The sequence below is a fragment of the Serinus canaria genome, chromosome 19 (genome assembly GCF_022539315.1).
Source record: "Serinus canaria isolate serCan28SL12 chromosome 19, serCan2020, whole genome shotgun sequence".
In the NCBI taxonomy this organism is placed as follows: Eukaryota; Metazoa; Chordata; class Aves; order Passeriformes; family Fringillidae; genus Serinus; species Serinus canaria.
Genome location: NC_066332.1, coordinates 7,957,091 through 7,976,041, shown reverse-complemented (window position 1 = coordinate 7,976,041; position 18,951 = coordinate 7,957,091). Strand labels below are relative to the sequence as shown.

General features: G+C 49.5%; 1 protein-coding gene across 9 annotated transcripts in view; it reads right to left on the bottom strand.

Moving 5' to 3' along the window:
• The window catches only part of GTF2IRD1 (GTF2I repeat domain containing 1), a 69,670-nt gene that overhangs the window by 39,047 nt on the left and 11,672 nt on the right, over positions 1-18,951 (bottom strand). For all 9 annotated transcript variants that reach the window (XM_018919292.3, XM_018919291.3, XM_018919288.3 and 6 more), the window contains exons 2-5: positions 9,418-9,546; positions 7,229-7,370; positions 4,276-4,422; positions 416-599 (exon numbers count right to left, since the gene is read on the bottom strand). In XM_018919292.3, coding sequence (XP_018774837.1) covers positions 416-599; positions 4,276-4,422; positions 7,229-7,370; positions 9,418-9,540 — 596 coding nt within the window. In that variant the 5' untranslated portion in view covers positions 9,541-9,546. The remainder of the gene's footprint in view (positions 1-415; positions 600-4,275; positions 4,423-7,228; positions 7,371-9,417; positions 9,547-18,951) is intronic.

Here is an 18,951-nt window from a genome sequence, read left to right as displayed (position 1 = left end):
GCATAAATGTGGCCAAAAGGGGGAGTTTGCTCTGCTGCAGTCCCCCACTTCCCTCCTTGCCTGGCATTAAAAAACCCATTTCAGCCTGGGAAGACACTTGCAGCATTTACCCTGGAAATCCCTCTGGAGACAGAAAAGCACTTAGCTTACCGCAGTGGAAATTTTGGCAGAGACACATAAAAAGATGCAGTTAATGTGCATGTTTACACACACTTTTTATAGAAATGAGCCTGAAACGGACTCAAGCCCCCCCAACAGGAAAAAATCCCTGTGCAAGGCTGGATTTGGCACGGCTGGACCCAGGTCTGTGGGTCTCAAGGAGAAGCTGGGACATGGGAGGGACCCTCCTGCCTGTGCCACCATCCCAAGGGCTCGCTGCTCTCTTGCCCTTGGAGATCCCCAAAATTAAAATTACCTTTTTAGCCTGAAGCGGATGCTGTGGCTGTGCTCTAGGATGGCCATCAGGGATTTCACATCATACTCCAGGGGTTTCTTAAAGCTGATTCCCTCAGGCAAGCCAGTCACTGCCAGCGAGCCTGGCTCTTTCAGGAACCTCTCGTAGGGCAAAGGGACCACGCTGCTCTTCCCCATGGCTTCACCTGGGGAGGGGACAGAGTTACACACTGACAAACACCCTGTGCCCCTCACCATGGCTGAGCTGGGCTGGAGGACTAAATGCAAGAGAGCAAGGAATACCAACAGGGTCACTCGGAGAAAAAACCCATTCCTACCTTTGCACTTAGCATGCAAGGCACTCCAATTCCTTTCTAAAAGCACTAATTAATAAAAAGCTCATAAAAGCCAATAAACAGATGTCTCCTCATTCAGGTTTCACAGTAGAATCCTCAGTTGGGGTCACTTGGCACAAGCCCACCCCTGGGCGTGCCCAGCCATATGCCAGTGAGGGACATGGCCATCAGCAAGGTGGGAGGGAGCCAAGGGCTGACAAAGAAGGCAGAGGAGCTCACAATGATTTTTATCTCATGCTTACTGAGATATTCTGGGAGCCTCATTTCTAGTCAGTTTTCTTATTTTACCTCCTGGAAGAACGGAAAACAGTTTGATTGCTGTTGCTGTCAAGCAGCTTTGATTCACTTTGACAGACAAGGAAAAAAAACAAAACCAACAATCTCCCTCCATCCCACTATTCACAGACAGCTTGAGCATTGATACATTTGACTGCACAGTCACCTCCAGCTGCCCAGAACTCTCACCTGCTCCCCTCAACACTGGCAACACAATCCCACCATGTCCCCACCATGTGCCTCCGGCTCCATTTTACCTCTGCCACCAAAATCTCCCTAAGGAATCAGGTACAAATTGCTTTCCCTTCCTTTGTAGCAGCAGAAAAGCATTGCCATTATATAGGGATTTTCTAAACCAGATAAAGAGCCTGTGTGCCCAGACCAGGGCTGCCCTGCTATACTTTACAGGAAAACATCAGAAAAACAGCCTGCTCTGAAGGATTTCAAGGGATGGCCAAAACCCTCAAGCCACTCTCTGGGGAAAAAAATTACTTTGGAAACCAACCCAAGCCACTGTGATCAATAAACATGGTGCTGAAAGCATGAAGCACAAGAAACAGCCATGCAGGAATGCAACCTGTCTGGCAAAGCAATGTCCAGATGCAGAACATCTGGTGGCATGATACAGTGCCTGCACCTTCATCACCAGGCTGAGGGGCAGAGAGAGAAGGGTATAGGACCTTTAAGTTGTTGAGGGATTTTATACTGTGGATTTTCTTTCCAATCTTTTTTTTTTTTTGCCTCTTCTTAAAAAAAACCCAAAACCAAAAGATCTTACAAAAATACTGCAAATCTTGTGACACTGCCAGCAAGTCCTTACTAAAAGTGATTTCTTCACCATGTCCTTTGAAGGAATGCATTATAACTAACAATTTGCAACTTGCACTTGCCATTAAGGCTTCTTATAGGGAGGATTGATAATTTTTTAATTAAGCAAATAACCAAAGTTTTAAAATAAGCCTTTGAACCAGGACACCATGAGTTTACTTTCTGCAAGCTGACAGTTTCCCTGCCCCAATGTGCTGGCTCTAGCAGCTCTGCACCTCCCTTCATCACCTCTCTTCATGACTGAGAGAAGCTCCCAATGTCCACAGTGGCTCCTTATAAACCAGTGCTCAAGAAATCCCCAAACATATCTTTATGGGACTGTGTTATTGTCAAGGTGACCTTCACAAACCTAGCACTGCTGCACAGAGACTCATGGTTTGGCTAAACAGACAATAATCATCATTAATGCCTGTTTAATAGAAGCCACTGGTAATCAGTCATCCTGTTGGTGCAGAGATTACCAGGCTCTGGAGGGAGTCTTTCTGACTGAGCATTTTAAAAGATTTTTTGTTTCCAATCCTTAATGATGAAAGGATAAAAAAAAAAAAACCAACAAAAAACCAACAACAAAAAACCTAAGAATTGTAATTGTTAAACTCTCACAGTCTTCTCAGTGTTACAAACAGAATCACCCTGGGGCATCTGCTGTCTCCTGTGTATTTTTCCCCACTCAAGGCCAGGAGAGGCCCTTCCCAGTGGGAATGAAGGGGAAGGGAGCAGCAGCTTTTTCAGGTTTCACCACAGAGAGGCTTAAGGATGGAAACAGCTGACATTACTGAAGCAGCAGCAAAGGCAGAATTACACCCAGTCCAAAAGCCAAAACTGCTGTCCCAGGGATGCCCAACCTTCTTCTGGCCATGCTGGGTTGGGGACACGGCCTATGTGTCCCCACACACCTCCATACACCTTGAAACTGTAAAAAGCCTTACTAACCATCCAATGGATGGGCTGCCTGGTTCATAAAGCCCATGCAGATGCACCCTGATCAAGCTTTTCTAATGCAATTATATATTTATTGTATGTCAGATTTTAATAATTCACATATTCCCAAGAGGACAGCAAAGTTTGGCACTGTACCTGCAGCAGGACAATGAGACCTGCAGCTTGGAGCAGCAAAGAACACCCTGTCCATTCTGTTCCCTTGGTTCTTCTGTACCATCCCTTCCTTCATCCTTGGGCCCAGCCTTTGTAAGGCAGCAATAGGATCTGATTGCTCCCATTAATGGGAATATTGCCTCTAAGTGGCTTCAGAAAATTTCAGTGACTGTCTGTCCCAGGGGAGAAGGGATGCCAGCTCCCTTTTCCGGTCTCTGAAGCTTGTGGAAGATGCTAGCAACAGCCAGCAGCAGCAGCAGCTCCTGCATGTGAGCCCAGCATGGCTGTTGGCAGCTCCCATTATGCCCCTTCTCTTTGTGGGAATGCCCATTCCCAGATCACAGCCACAAACAGAGGCACTCTGCACTCAGGGAGCCCTGCACAGCCCCAGCAGGGCTCTACAGGCCCTGAATCTCAGAGGGTGATGGGGAGCTGCAGCCAAAAAAGCCCAACACCCAGTTCTGCAGCTGGTCCAGCCACAGGGCCTGAACTCCCCCAAAGCATCATGCAGAGCTAACACAACCCTCTCAACAGCATGGGGGAATAGCTGGGGCTCTGATTTCCCAAGCCAGTTTTGCTTTTCCTACCCTGACTAGCACAGTTGTAGAGCTGCTGCCAGGGGATGAGCCAGCAGCACAGCCACTTCTGCTAGCTGCTCCACAGGGGTTCCAGTGGATCCTTGTCAGCAAGAAGGTGCTGCTGCTGCTCAAGCCACTGCAGATTGGGTCTGGAAGGAGCTCTGCAACCCACTGGGTTCCATACCAACAGCCATATGGTCATCTATATTTAATTGCAGAAGCTTTATTGCTGGGGATGATGCATGTGCTGGAGCGGCACCACCTCGTCTCTGGAAGTTGGGGCTGCAGGGCCACATGCTAGAAAATCATCTGTTTTCTTTTTAAATAGACTAGCCAGGGAAAAGAGAGAGTGAATCTGCAGAGCTCCAATACAGTGCTATGAAAGAGGTGCTGTGGATACAGTGGCAGGGATAGAGGTGTGCTTGGAAATCACATCAGAGGCTTCCCCTTGTCAGTGTTGGGATTGGCTTCCCCTGTCGATGTCAGGGGACACAAAGGATGCTTCACTCAGCACAGGGATTTTTTTGGCTCAGTTTGGGGCACTGGAAAACTAAGAAGCAGTGGCCAAATCCCATCTCAATGCAGTGCTAACTCTGTACAGGAGCACATTTCACCATGCCCTGCCAGGCACCTGCTCCCACACTGAGGAGCCGGGCTGGCATGAAAGCCACAGCTGGTGGCAGTGCTGGGCAGCTCAGTGAGCCCCAGGGACATTCCATATCCCCAAAGGGAAGCATGAAGGTTCTTACTATAAAGCACATCAAACACTTCCTCTACCATCTTCCTGAGGAGGTACACATCTGATCCCTGGTCCGGGGAGACCCTGAGCACCCTTTGCCCGCACTCCTTTGCCTTCTTCTGCACCTCTGCGTCCTGCTCCTTCCTCTGCTGGATTCCTGTGGGGGAGAGGAGAAAACAGGAGTCACTGCAGTGAGAAGGCAAGTGTCCCAGCTCTCCCACCCACCTCAGGCCCCAGCTTGGATGACCCCAGCAGCCTCAACGTGCAGGGAAAGGTACTGGAAATAGGCAGTGGTGCCAGCACTCATCTGGTGCCTGTCCCCTTTTCCCTGGCTTTTCCAGGGAAACTCAGCCAGACTGAAATAGTTATGACTAATTGGGCAGTCCATTTCTAGTCTCTGGTTTCAATCTGCTTAGCCTTCAATCTCTCAGGAAAAGAAAATCCGCCTTTCTTGGAGGCTTTTTTACCCTTCAGCATCACGTAGCTCAGTAATACCAGCTATTTCCTGCTAATTTCCCCCATTAAACCTCAAATAAAGCATATCTTCAGCATTGACTTCTTTGCATCTCTAAATGCACAGAAAATTCAACACTACAAATGCATTATTGCTGTTCTATCCACAATAATTTGCAAGGGATTTTCGGTGACAAAGGACTAATTCCTTCATCATCCTCAACAGACTCCTACTGGCAGTCAGGCCTGGATGCTGCCTGGGTGCTCAAGGAGCTCACAGATCCTTCTGTGGAAAAAGCCCATGGCTGGGACATCACAGGGAGTGGTCAAGAGCAACATGGGACACACACAGAACTGGACACAGCAAAGTAAACAGCCACCATGCCACTCCTGTAGAGCTCCACATGCCTCCCCCAGCATGGCAAAACAGACCCTGGAAAACTTTTTGGGGTGTTTTACCAAGGTTGTGAAATGCATCTGCATCCTCCAAGTCCTGCCTCTCCCTCCTGCACTGACATGAATTCTGATCACTGTCAATTCCCCCCTGCATCATGAGAGGCAGGACCAGAGGCTCAGACAAAGGAGGGTGCTCGAGTGAGGTCTGTGTCCCAGAGAGATAAGAGGCTTCTTACATCTCCAAGTGATGTCTGCTTTAGATTAATTCACATCTTTCTAAGAGGGCAGCAAGAAACCAGAGGCACTTCCAGGGATACTTTCCACTGTGTGCCAGCTGTAAGGGCTTTATGGAGTGGAGTCTGGGTCTGTATAATTCAAGACAGAGTCACCACATTTCACCCTGTCTGCAGCATCATCCCCTTTCCTCAAACCCCATGCTCAAGATTTCTGTTTTCAACCAGGCATGACTATTTCTTTTTGACAAAAGGATAAATGAAACCAAAGAGAGGAATCAGGACCTAGTGCCAGGTGCTTTGCCCCTGCACAGCTGTAGGGCATCAACTAGGATATATCATGGAATCAGAGAACAAGTTTGGGTCAAAAGAGACCTTAAAGACCATCTGATCCTACTCCCTGCCATGGGCAGGGACACCTTCCACTAAACCAGATTGCTCCAAGCCCTTTTCAGCTTGGCCTTGAACACTTCCAGGGATGGAGCAGCTGCAGCTTCTCTGGACAACCTATCCCAGCAACTCATAACACTCAAAAGAAGAATCCCCTACTAACACCTAACCTAAATCTCTGCCCTTTTAGTTTAAAATTATTATTCTCCCTTGTTCTATCACTATCTGCCTGGGCAAAAAGTCACTCTCCCTCTTTTGTATAAGTCCCCTTTAGGTACTGGAAGGGGGTCTCAGGATTCTCTGGACCCTTCTCCAGACTGAACAACCTCTCTCAGCCTGAGGAAACACAAGGGAGTTCCCTCCCTTTGGCCACCCCACTGCCATCCACATCTTGAGGGTGGTGGGAAGGGAAGGCAGAGCTCCCATGAATGTAGAAAACACCTCCTAAATGCCTCCTGTCCTTCAGAATACAGTGGAGGATAACTAACCAGGATGTGAGAGGATGGAATAGTGGAGTTGGCCAGCAGGTGCCCAGGGCAGCAGGACAAGGGGCTGGGCAGAGCCATGGCAGAGAGCTGCTCCTGTAGAGCCATGCAGTGAACAACCCAGTGACCTGGACAGCTTCATAGCACTGGTGTCACCAGAGCAAACGCTTCCTGAACAATCTCTTCAATGGATTTAAACACCTATGTGGTTTCTGTCAACACCATGTATTTCTCTCCACTGATATCCCACTGCAGAACAGATCTGGGTCTGGTGTCCTCAGCACCACCAAAACCAGATCCCATTCCAGCTTCTACACTGAGTGAGGAAAGCAGTGGCTACCATGCTGGGGATGATGGTGTCCAAGAAAAGAGGTCCCCATTCACAAAATAGCTCCTGCCCTCCCTTCAGCTCCCAGACTGTTTTTTGGAAACTGACAGAGGTACAGAGCTGTGACAGAAGGTCTGCAACACACAGGTATCGGTGAATCTGATTTGAGCCTGGGGGAACAGATACCTGCTCAAGGTATCCTGTCACCACTGTTCATCCCTCAAAAATACAAGCAACTCCACAACCAACACTTCTGGCTACGAGATCCATTCCTGTTTTTCCAAAACCAGGAAAAAAGCCCTGGACCAAGAAAGTCCTTCTGCTCCTGGGAGGACCACTAGGAAAAACTATTTCTGCTAAGTCATCAAAAAACACTGCAGTGCTCTGGCAGCACTGCTGGAGGCTAACAGCAGCAGGGCAGCAGAGCAGCCATCTAGCCCTGAGCCACCTCAGGGATGCTTCAGGAGAGAAAACCCAGTGCATGCAGTGCCCTCCCTGGCAGGGAAGAGCAGAGGCTCTGGCTGCAGCTCCCTCCCAATTCCTCCATCACTTCAAACACCCCTCATCCCCATGGACTGACAGACAGCACTGCGGTGCCCCTTCCGTGCGCAGTAGGGGTCACAGCTGGCACAGCTGGAATGCCAACCTTGCCCTGGGAGATGGTGCCAAGATACTCACTGCAAAACTTCTGGAAGTCAGCCTGCAGCTCCTTGCGGGTGCTGAGGAAGACCCTTCCCTTCTCAGTGCCCAGCACGAAGGCGCTCTCCTCGTGCACGGCGATGCAGGCCACCTCCGCGTTCAGCTTGGACAGCGCTGAGCACTGTAGGAGGCACCAGGTCAGCACAGCACAGGCTGGGGCAGAACCCCTCCTTCCCCCACCTCCTTCCCACCCCCTGCCGTTTCCCAGTGGGGCTTTTTCCTTCCCACCAAAAGATTCTTCCATCAAAAGCAGCGTTCTGGTTTATGTCAGAATTTCATGGGTTTATGGCATCGCCTAAAAATTTCAGTGACTTTAAAGCTCTACAAAAATATCCAGCTGGAAAACAAGAGCTATTTACCCATCGTTTTATTTCACTTTTTCCTAGCCTAAAAATAAACATTTTATTGCATTTCTTTAAAAGAAAACATCCCTGTAAAAAAAAAAAATCTAACAAAAAACCCACACCACAACCGATAACAATTTGCATTTTTCCACCAGCTCTAATGGAATAAGGAACACGGGAATCTTATTTCAGCTGCAGAACACTAATATGGTCAAAGTCCAGATTAGTGGAACGATTCTTCTTGTACAGTTATGCAAAACAATAAAGAGATGGAAAAAACTTCTTCCATTAATCCATTTTATGTAACATGCCCTTCCTGCTCTACATAATACACATGTATATGCATTTTTATTAGTATTTTTTATATTATAATAGTTACTCAGTGCCAGCAGCCTGAGTCATATTCCTATAGCTACAGCACGGGTGCTAGGAAGATGCTAACCCCAGGTCACCATTTAAATGAGTAAAAAAGGGAGGATTTTCCCAGCATCAGCCCTGGTTAGGTAGGGCTGATCAACAACCCCACAGAGGAGCTGGAGGATGCTGGCAGCCAGGGAGGGAGCAGGAGAGCAGGAGGGTTACATGGACCAACCCCCCTAAGGGACCTTCAGCTCCCTGCACACACCTAAAATGAGCTTCACTTGTGTGGGCTTAAACCAGCTTCTCAACTAGGCCATTTTACCTCCTGCTCACCTTCTTCAAGGAGGCATTGAATCAAATCCCACAAAACAGATATTTTTAAGAACCCTCCTTTCAAAACCCAGTTGCAAAGAGAAGTATTTCGCTCAAAAAAATCCAACACTGAAAAAACAGACACAAAAACAAAGGTATGTGAGATTTGGGTGCAGAACAAATCCAAACCCTGAGCCTGCTTGGTGACATGCATATGGCTCAGTGGTTTATTTACCAGGCACACAGGCAGCTAGGTTTCAGTGAGCCCACCACTCTGAAGTGCTGGGATAAAGGCTGAATTTCCAGAGCAGCTTGGCTCCCTGGCCCCTGTGTAAGCACCTAACAAGGACTACATGATAATGAATATTCGTTAAGAAACCAAACTATGGTAACATAATTTGTTGTACAGGATAGCAAGTATATAAATCATCAAAGCTGCTTGGGGTGTGTAGGCTCCAGGGAACCTGCTCCTTAGTGGGGTGGTGATGTCAAAGAGAAGGAAATTGGTATTAATGAAAAAACCTCTACCCGCATAGAGAGGAAAACATATCCTAGATAAATGCATTACATATGACTTGACTTTAAAAAGAGAGAGCTATTTAGCACATCTCATTGCATTAGACATTTGTTACTACACATCCTCTTTCCCTTATTGATCACATTCACAGTTAAAAATAAGATTAGCTCTGGTCCACGAGACTTAATCCAGACAGTTATCTTGTTTATGTAAGCACGGCTGACTTAGGCAAGGTTTCCACCGGGAATTCTACATCAAAAGATATGAAAGTTATTTTCTTTGTTCTCAGAGATAAAAAGCCATTGTTCTGCTGTTGTGTAAATGCTCACGGTAACATTGGTAAAACAGCAAGGAAAAAAAAAGCCAACCACCCTTCAGCCAGTTGATACCAACATAAATATTAATGGGAAAACAGTACACATCTGAGATTAACTTGTGCTGACTTTATGATCCTTATGGATGTCAGGGCAGGAAAGGGTTTTTATTTCTCAGCAGTTCCCTGGGCTTTCCAGCAGCAGAGGAGAGCAGGATGAGCTCACCAGGCATCGTGTGCCAGCCCTGCACCCAGACAGCCTTGCTAAATGGAGGCCAAAGGAGGGAGGGGGATGGGGACAGGGGTGCCACTGGCCTCTTACCATGGAGTCTAAGGCAGACACTAAGCTGGTGATGATTTCGTCTCTCTGGGGAAAAACCATATTCCATTGGTCAGCTCTGGAGGTGGTGAGTGTCACATCTAAAGGCTTCCCTGCCAAGGCCATATTCACCTGAAAATAGAAAAAGAAAAAAAAAAAAAAGAAAGAGCTATGCATCACTGTTACTAACAGAGCTGGAGCTGAGCACCACCACAGAAGCCCCACTACCATCCTGTGCTACAGGAGCAATGCTGGCACAGGTACACAGGGGAAACTGAGGCATGCAGAGAGGCCACAGCAGCCTGAGCCCCACAATCCCCATGAGTCCTCTGCTGAAGGTAGATAACTGCAGAAGCTGCTGAGCTGTAATCAAACCCTGGAGCCAATGCTGTTTGCACCAGCAGTGGCCAGATCATCTCTGCATTTGGAGCTCACCCTCAAGGAGATGCCACCACAGTGCAGGGGCCACTGGACCAGCTGCATGGTGGGAACCCCAGATTCCAGCCTGTGGCCATGCAAGCCAGAGGATGTGGTGCTGAAGTGGGCACAGAACACTCCTGTGCCCGAGCTCTGATGGCAGCTGTGAGCAGGGGGTGATGGCTCTGTCCCCACAAAGACACTGTGCTGACCATCCTTGTGCCTCCTGCTCTAAATCCTGAGCAAGAGGAGAGCCTGCCACCCAAAGTGTCCCTGAAACAGGTCAAAGTCACAGGGTGCTCTGAGATGCAGCTCATGGCAAGGGATTCCCTAATGAAATCACCCCACTCTGCAATTCTTGGTGTCAGGGGAACCAGGACGAGATGCAGTGCAGGGACCACATATCTAAAAAGAGACTCAGCCCAGAACCTCCATCCCTCACAGCCAAATGGGGAAAATTCTGTGACCCAGCCAAGGCACGAGTGCAGCAGCAGCATCAGGGTCCTGCACCCAAGTGTTCATGTCTGATCTGGACTCGTGGTAATGCCAGGGCTGCAGGAACACTGAGGCAAGGTCTCACTCTCCAAACACCCATGCTGGGACACCCACACTCGACACAGCACCACACCAGCACCCAACACATCCCTCCCAGCTACCACCCCTCCATCTGCAGGGCAGCATTGCAGCACCCAGCCTTAATCCTGCAAATAAAGGCTGGCAAGTTAGCTCATAAACCACTTGGACCAGATCATAAATCATGTGCTCACAAATGGATGAAAGAGGCTAGAGAATCCCTAACAAGGCTGGATGGGCAGAAGGTGGGGAATATAGATGAAGCTGCCTGCACATAACTCAATTTACCACTCAGTCGATAACCACAGCTGCCCAGCCTCACTGAAAACATGGCTTAAAGGCAACAGTAAATCCCCAAATTCACCTTCCTGCCCTAGTTTGCACCTGTGTCCAAGCAGAAGGGATTTGAATGCAAAGCAGAGCTGTGCTGCCCCATGAAATTGGGGAAATGGTGGGTTTTGGCCCAAAATAACAAGCTCCCCCACACTGGCATCTTTGCAGGTGCCTGAGCACACACATGATATGAAAGAATCCCAGAATAGTTTGGGTTGGAAGGGACCATCTCATTCCTGCCATGGCAGGGACACCTTCCACTGTCCCAGGTTGCTCCAAGCCCCATCCAACTTGTCCTTGAACACTTCCTGAACAGGACAGCCACAGCTCCTCTGGACCCTTTTATAAGGGTCTGCAAAAAGCTGATGAAGAGGGGAGAGAAATCCCATTAAAGAATAATGACTGAATTTCAGGAATTGTTCTGGATGAGCCCTCCAGGTTTTTCCCCATGTTGCCAGCTCTTGAAAGCAGCCAAGCAGAGCTGGGGCTCCACTGGCACGTGCAGATGGCAGAGCTGGAACCTCAGCCACACCAACAGTCACTCAGGAAAATCCTTTTCCACCCATCTGACACTTTCTAACAAAGCTGATGGACAACTCCTCCATGATAATCTTGGGGGGAAGGAACCTGGCCTAAATAGGTATCAGCTTCGAAAATAAAGCAGGAAACTGAACATATGGTCCTGCAGCTGGGCACAGACCCCAGGTGTCCCCATGCTGGGGACAGGTCTCTGTCAGGCATCTCCAGCTTTACCATCACAGCAACACCAGGAAGCAATCTGCCCTGCTCCAGCCCTGCAGTTTGTGCATGCAAGGATGGACAGACGGACAGACAAGAGCCCATTTCATCTGCAAGCTCCCAAGCAGCTTCCTGAGCACAGCTCTGCAGGAGCAGGGAACTTGGAATTCCCTATTCTCATGGATGTTGTGCTAATAAGAGGTTGCAGCTGGCAGAAAACAGCAAGGTTCTGGTGGTGCCAATGCTGGCACCAAGCTGAGCTGGGGACAGCCATTGCCTTGCTCCAGGGAGCATCACTCCCTTCTTCACTCCCCCAAGAACCTGCTTAGAAAACAGCAAGTTTTACTGTTAAAAACAGCAAAGTTTTTACTTTGATGCCTGTACATGTTTCTGAGTGCCCCATTGATTACTAAATATGGCTGCTGTGAACATTCTGTTGCCTTCTAGCAGCATTTTGGAGAAGCAGTCCCTGCCTTGGTGGGGCTGGTTGCATCCACTCAGAGAGCTGCACCAACCTGCTCAGCCATGGCCTCCCACAGGAATCAGCACTTCCAGGGAAGAGATGCTCCTCTCTTGGCTGCAAAAAGCAAAGCCACAAGCTGGATCTGGCTGCAGAGAGGGAGCCAATAGGAAAGACAGGGATAACAGCAATGGGAAATGGGGCAGGGTACCTGCATCCCCTTCCTATCCTGCAGGAGATTGGGACAAAAAAATCCCTTTCCCTTGGCTGATTATTTAATCAGTAAAAGCCAGAATCACTCAACAAGAAAAAAAAAAAAAATACCCAAAACATAACAAAAAGATGACCTAAGTAACACAATGGGATTTTAAGGGATGGGGGGGGACAATATTCCAGTAAAGCTTTTAATCATTTGTGGTTACAAAGAGCATGACAGTGGATTTAAGAAAGGGTGGAACAAAAGGGAGGAAAGAAAACTTCACTAGCAAGTGCTAGGCTTATTTAAATCAAATTAAGACACAGGACTTGAAGTTGTTTGTCTAATTAAAGGGAAAGTCCTCTTTAGGAAAACTAGAGTAAACCATTCTTACAGCAGTTCAGGCTGGCAGCAGGGAGCAGGGTGGGCAGGATGGGTGCAGAGCAGCCTGCCCCACTTCCAGGGGCTCCACGTGCTTGTCCTACTGAAATCCCTCCCTGGGACACCACCAAAGGGTTGATGTCACCTTCCATAGGGGTCCTGCTCCTGGGACAGCCCCATCACACCTCTGCAAACTGAGTCTCAACCCCAGGAGCAAAGATTGGCTGAAGGACCATCACACCACTGTCACGGGGCCAAAGCAAACACTTCCACATTGTTTTAACATTTTTTAGGTTTTTAAAAAAAAAAAAAGTTATCAAATTTTATTATTTTTTAATTAATTCTTGTCCAGAAAGTAATCTCAGGTGAACAGGGTGCTGTGCAACAGCTGGCACAGGATGTCATCTTCTGCTTGGCTCTTACAACATCTCCCTTGATAATCCTGGGAAAGATTAGAAACTTGGCCCCGGGCAGTTTCACTCATGAATCACCTGTGCTGCAGCAAAGGAAAAACCAGGCACATTGGGAGACTCATGAACTCCTGTGGAATGGGCCAGGGGCCCCCCAGCCCTGCACCCACAGCAGGCACATCCCCTCACCAGTCCCTCTAACGTTTCCATGGAGCAGTTGGGGGTTAAAAAAAGAAGAAAAAAATGGAAGAAAGAAAAAATCTGACCATTGCACTGGTCCTGCCCACAGCTCCACACAATAGTGGCAGGAAATTATCCACTTATTCATTTTTCCAGGAAAATTCTAGCTGCTGCCTCAGTGGTTCTGATGAGATGGTGGGAGGCCCAAATGAAACCCAGTTTCAGCAAAATAAATATATATATATATGATTATTATATTATCTTAGGTGCCATTTGAGCAAAAAGCCCTGGAAACCACATCAGCCACAGCAAGGGCAAAAGCTAGGGTAGGAACCAGGCTTGAATTTGCATTTGTGGTTTTTTGTCATTGCTTAAGAAAAACTGGTCTCAGAGGAGCAGATGTGACCAAAGCCATGTTGGACACAGGAGCACTGTGACAGGGTCCCATGCTTGCCAAAGAGCTGTCCTCAGGTTTTCTGCTGCAGCAGTGGAGATACCTGCTCCACATGGGCAATCTGCTTCAACCCACCTGTCCTGCCCAGCTAAACCCTATAATCCCTTATACCTAACTCAGTGCCAGCCTTCAGCCTCTGTGCCCGCATCATCTCCATCTCAAGCCATGCAGATCATGCCCGTGCCTCACACAGGATGGTTTGCTGTGTCCCTAAGAGGTGGCTGGTGAGCTGCTCCATTAGCACCAATGGCAGTGGTACAGCTGATATAACTGTGGTCCAGGGCACTCACAAAATGCCCAGAAATACCCTCAACTGTCTGAACACCCTGAAAAGCCCTAAGGCATGCCCTGTGTGTGGGTGCCCCTGCAGCACAGCCCTCCTGGGACAAGCAAGGAGCTCTGGGTTTTGAGGGACCCCAAGTGCCGTGCTGCCACACACCCCTGGTGTGAGAAGCATCTGCTGAGGACACATCTGATCCCCTAAATGTGGGTGTCCATGCACCCCCAGTCCCAAACCTGGTCCAACTGCTGCCCAATAACTGCTGTCACATCTCTCCACACATCCAAAAATTCCCTTTTATTTCGCTACTTTTCACAGAATCACAGGATGAACTAGGTTGGAAAAGACCTTCAAGATCATCAAGGCCAACCTATGACTTAACACCTCCTCATCAACTAAACCATGGCACTGACAGCCAAGTCCAGTCTTTTTTTAGACACATCCAGGGACAGTGACTCCACCACCCCTGGGCAGACAATTCCAGCACCCAATCACTCTTTCTGTGAAGAATTTTTTCCAGATATCCAACCTAAACTTCCCCTGGTGCAGCTTAAGGCTGTGTCCTCTGGTTCTGTCAGTTCTGCCTGGAGAAAGAGCCCAATCCCACCTGAGCACAGCCACCTGTCAGGGAGTTGTAGAGTGATGAGGTCACCCCTGAGTCTCCTTTTCTCCAGGCTGAGCACCCTCAGCTCCCTCAGTGCTTCCTCTCAGGGTTTGTGTTCCCAGCCCCTCTCCAGCCTTGTTGCCCCCTCTGGACGCGCTCGAGTGTCCCAAGGTCCTTCCCAACCTGAGGGGCCAGAGCTGGGCACAGCACTCCAGGTGTGCCCTCACCTGTGCCCAGTGCAGGAGCAGAATGAGCTCCCTGCTCCTTCTGGCCACACCACTCCTGATCCAGGCCAGGAGCCACTGGCCTTCTTGGCCACCAGGGCACTCTGCTGGCTCATGGTCAGTCACTGTTGACCAGGACCCCCAGGTCCCTTTCTGCCTGGGCACTGTCCAGCCACACCATCCCAGCCTAGAGCATTTCAGGGAGTTATTGTGGCCAAAATGCAGGACTGGGCACTTGGACTTTAATTAAACTTCATCCTATTGGACTCTGCCCATCCACCCAGCCCATTCAGATCCCTTTGCAGAGCCCTCCCATTCTCCAACAGATAGGCACACGCTCCCAGCTTGGTGTCATCTGCAAATTTACTGGTGGTGGACTCAATCCCCTCATCCAGATCATCAATAAAAACATTGAACAGAGCTGGCCCCAGCACAGAGCCCTGGGCAACACCACTGCTGACTGGCCCCAGCTGGGTACAGCCCCATTCACCACCACTCTCTGGGCTCATCCAGCCAGTTCTGAACCCAGCACAGAGTGCTCCTGTCCCAGCTCTTCCAGAACTGAAAGGTGTCATGCTGCTATCAGCTTTTCAAGGTGATACCTTTCTCCAAAGACTGAAAGCAGCAGAGCTGGGGGGCAAACACCCTCTGGTGCAGTCTGGGCCACAGTGCTACTGGCACAGTGAGGATGCAAACACTGCGTCCTCAATGGGCTCATAGCTCTTACCTTGGTGCCTCTGCTGGCTCTCACTAACCCTCTATCTCCTCTCCCTGTTTCCTTCCAAGTGGGTAGCACAGGGCAGAGCAAGCTCTCATGACCAAACACCTCCTTCTCTGTTTTCTTTTACCCACAAATCCCAAGGCACCTGCTGGAAAAGCTCCTCACATACACATGGGCACGACAACGTTCAGCAGCCTCGCTGCCACGGCTCTGCTTTCCTGGATAATCTGGCACCTGCTGTGGTTTAGTCCCCCCTATAAAAGAAGCAAAGAGCAAACTGGGGGCTCCCACAGGGAAAAGTGTCTACCACAGGAATTTCACTTTCCATCTCCAACCAGGGCATAGCACTCTGCAGCCACCTTGATTTCCTTAAGCCTAGCCTAGGTGCATATCTTAATATAATATAATAAAATTATAGCAAGCTTCTGTCTAGTGCAAAGAGAGATAGAAGAGGATCAAGTGCCCTTCAGAAGCTGTATCTCATCTCCCCCAGGATAAACACTTCATGGCATGGCAGCTGCAGGGGGATCACTGTGCCTGTGGAGCTCCAGCAGCACTGCTTTCAGCTCCAGACAAGTTTCCACGCTGCAATCTCACAGCAGGCAGGAGCAGAAGCTCTTGCTTCCAGCAACTGTTTCTTCATTTATTAAAGAAATTTTAAAGAAAAACAAGGCGGAAAAAAGTGTTAATTGGAGCATTCCCAGCATAGCAGGGAGGGATGCTGAAAGCACCACGCATGGAAAGCTGGATCCTGCCCCAGCAGCCCTGTGTGAACGGCTGGGGTCAGTGAGGCCAGGATGAGCTTCAGGGTGGCTGGTGGGTGAGCAGAACCACCCAGCCACAGGGACCTGGTCTGCCAGCACAGCTCCCAGAGCTGAGCCTCCCTCCCCAGGAGGATGCCCAGCCCCATAACTCTGCCTGCATCAGGGAGCTCAGCACCCCTTCCCATACAAAAGCCCTCTGCTTGGCAGTTCCTAGAAGGAGAGATGCAGATCTGGCACCTCAAACGCCAGGGCTCAGGTTGCACTTCCCAGAAGCAAGTGGCATGGGGAAGCCAAAATTAGCAGGCTGATAATTCTACCCCTTGGTACATCCCACTGGTCTAGTGGAAGGTGTCCCTGCCCATGCCGGGGGTGGGGTGGAACTAGATGACCTTTAAGGTCCCTTTCAAACCACATGATCCCATGGATCTATGAGGATCTCTAGCTCCTGCACCACCATGACTGCTGATTATTGCAAGATGCTGGCAAACCCATGCTCAGTGAAAAAAACGAGGTGAAGTGAACTCAGAAGCCATGGGACAACCTGCAAGGCTGGTCTTGGGATTGCACCAACCTGCCTTCCCAGCCCTGTACCCCCTTGCACCCCTCCATCAGCACTGGGGCCCCACCTTGCATGCCTGAGTGGGTGCTGGAGCAGGGGCAAGGCAAGCAGACTCTATTCCCTGCCTCTGGTTCAGCAGTGCAGACACTAACACCGGGGTTATTTAAAGCCCAGTTTTAACAGCATTCAGCTACTGGTTGCGTGATCAGGATAAAAAATCGCAATCCTAATTCCTGGCCCCCGGTGCCTATGGCAACTGGTATCCGTCTCCTTGGAAACTAATCTCGTGGTATTTGAACAATGTACCAAGGGCCTTTAATCTCCCAAAGACTGTAAATCTTTATTCTAGCCTGCTCTCTTCCTACCCCAAGAGCCAATATAAAAAGCCTGTTGTTTTCCGTGAAATCACTAAGAGCCTAACTTGAATTTTATATCACACAGACACGTGCTTTTTGGCTTTTATAAAATTTTTTTTTCTACCCACTAAATTAAGGAAAAATCCCATATATTTGATGCCCCTGGTGTTGCAGCCCTGGCCCCACACCCTGGCAGGGAGTTTGCTTTCTCTGAACAGTGCTCAATGCCATATCCTGGCTCTTGCCTCAACTGGCACATCCACCTTGTCCATCTAAGCAGACACTGCTCCAGATTATTACTATATTATTATTATTATTATTATTATTATTAATTATTATCTCCAAAAGGCTACTCAAACTGCAAACATACAAAAACCTAGCAGCAGCAACTCATTGCTGGAGACAATGAGTCCACAAGGGCTGGCCAGAGGATGCTCCATCCCAGTCCCCCAAAAGCTGTTGGGCTCATCTTGCTCCTCAGCACTCAACCCCAATGCTTTTTTCTTTTGCAAAGCTGCAGTTGACGGCACCAGCCCCTCCCCAGCTCCCAGACAGTTCTCATCACCCACTTTCTGCTCTGCACAGGCAATTAGTTTGCTCTGCATAAGGTGGTCCCTGACAGAGAGATGCCACATAATCTCATTATGTTTAATTTTATCTCTAGTATTTCTCTCTGGTTACTGGTGTCTCAGCACCGAGTATTCTGTGTGTTACAGGATGGGCTGTTTGCTAATCCAGGCTGGCTACATAAATAAACTCATTAAAAAAAAAAAAAAAGGCTTTTTAAAGGGATGAAAGGAGGCTCAGAGATGGGAGCATCCCATTCCCTGAGTTTCCCATTCCTGCCTGCTCCCCACTCTCTTCTCCCTTATTTTATTTTATTTTATTTTATTTTATTTTATTTTATTTTATTTTATTTTATGGGATGAGTCACAAAGGTGAGAGCAGGTCCTGGGTCACCCCAACCCCACAGTTGGGGGCATGTGTGTAGAGAGCTATTGCCACCCACAGCCTCAAAGCCTGCCCAGAACTGGGCACCCTGCTCAGGGCCGGTGACTCACAGTGGCAGTGGAGCAGCCCTGGTGAAGCCAAGCCTGCCCCCGCCCTGGTGTGACCCGTCGAGTGAGGCAGGTACTGACAGTGCTGCCTGGGAGGTGCAGCCAGCCAGGATCCCCATTTCCTCCCCAGGCAGCCTCTGGCCATGACACCAGCCCCAAAAGCTGCCCTTTCCCATGCAAACCCTGCCAAGGCTGTGTCACTGCTGCTGCCAGAGCCAAACCCCAGGCAGGGACATCACCTTCCACGGCAAGGCAAGACAGGGAAGCCACTGGGGATGGCAGGGGGGCTGCCCAGCATCCCAGCTGGGCCAGCAGCACTAGATCCTGCTTTGCAGCTCACTAGCTGGTGGAGCAAGGTGTCCCCACCAGTGTGACAATCCCCACAGCTCCTGTGGGGAGATTCCCCAAAGTCCAATACATCTTGGGCGTACACCACAAGATTACCCCCACATTCACAGAGGCTTGGCTTTTTTTAACACTGAGCCCTGAGTGCCATAAGCCCTGCTGTGCTGATGGCAGCCAGCCAGGGACAGGGACAGATGGATGGGACAGACCCACAGCCAGAGACAGTTGCTGGCTGCAACCCCCAGCAACACCTCTGGCCCTGGGGACTCTGAGGAACTGTGCATAGACACGGGTGCCTTCACCCTGGGCAGGACAGCACAGCCTTGGAGGGGTCTGCTGTGCTGCCAGGGTCTCACTGGTGCTCCCAGAGGGATCTGGGCTCCACTGGGGCAGGGAGTGTGCCAGCCTAGGGCAGATGCAGTGGGAATGGCTCTGATGACAGCCCTGATCCAAGGGCTGGCCCCAGGGAGCCCTGCAAGGATGG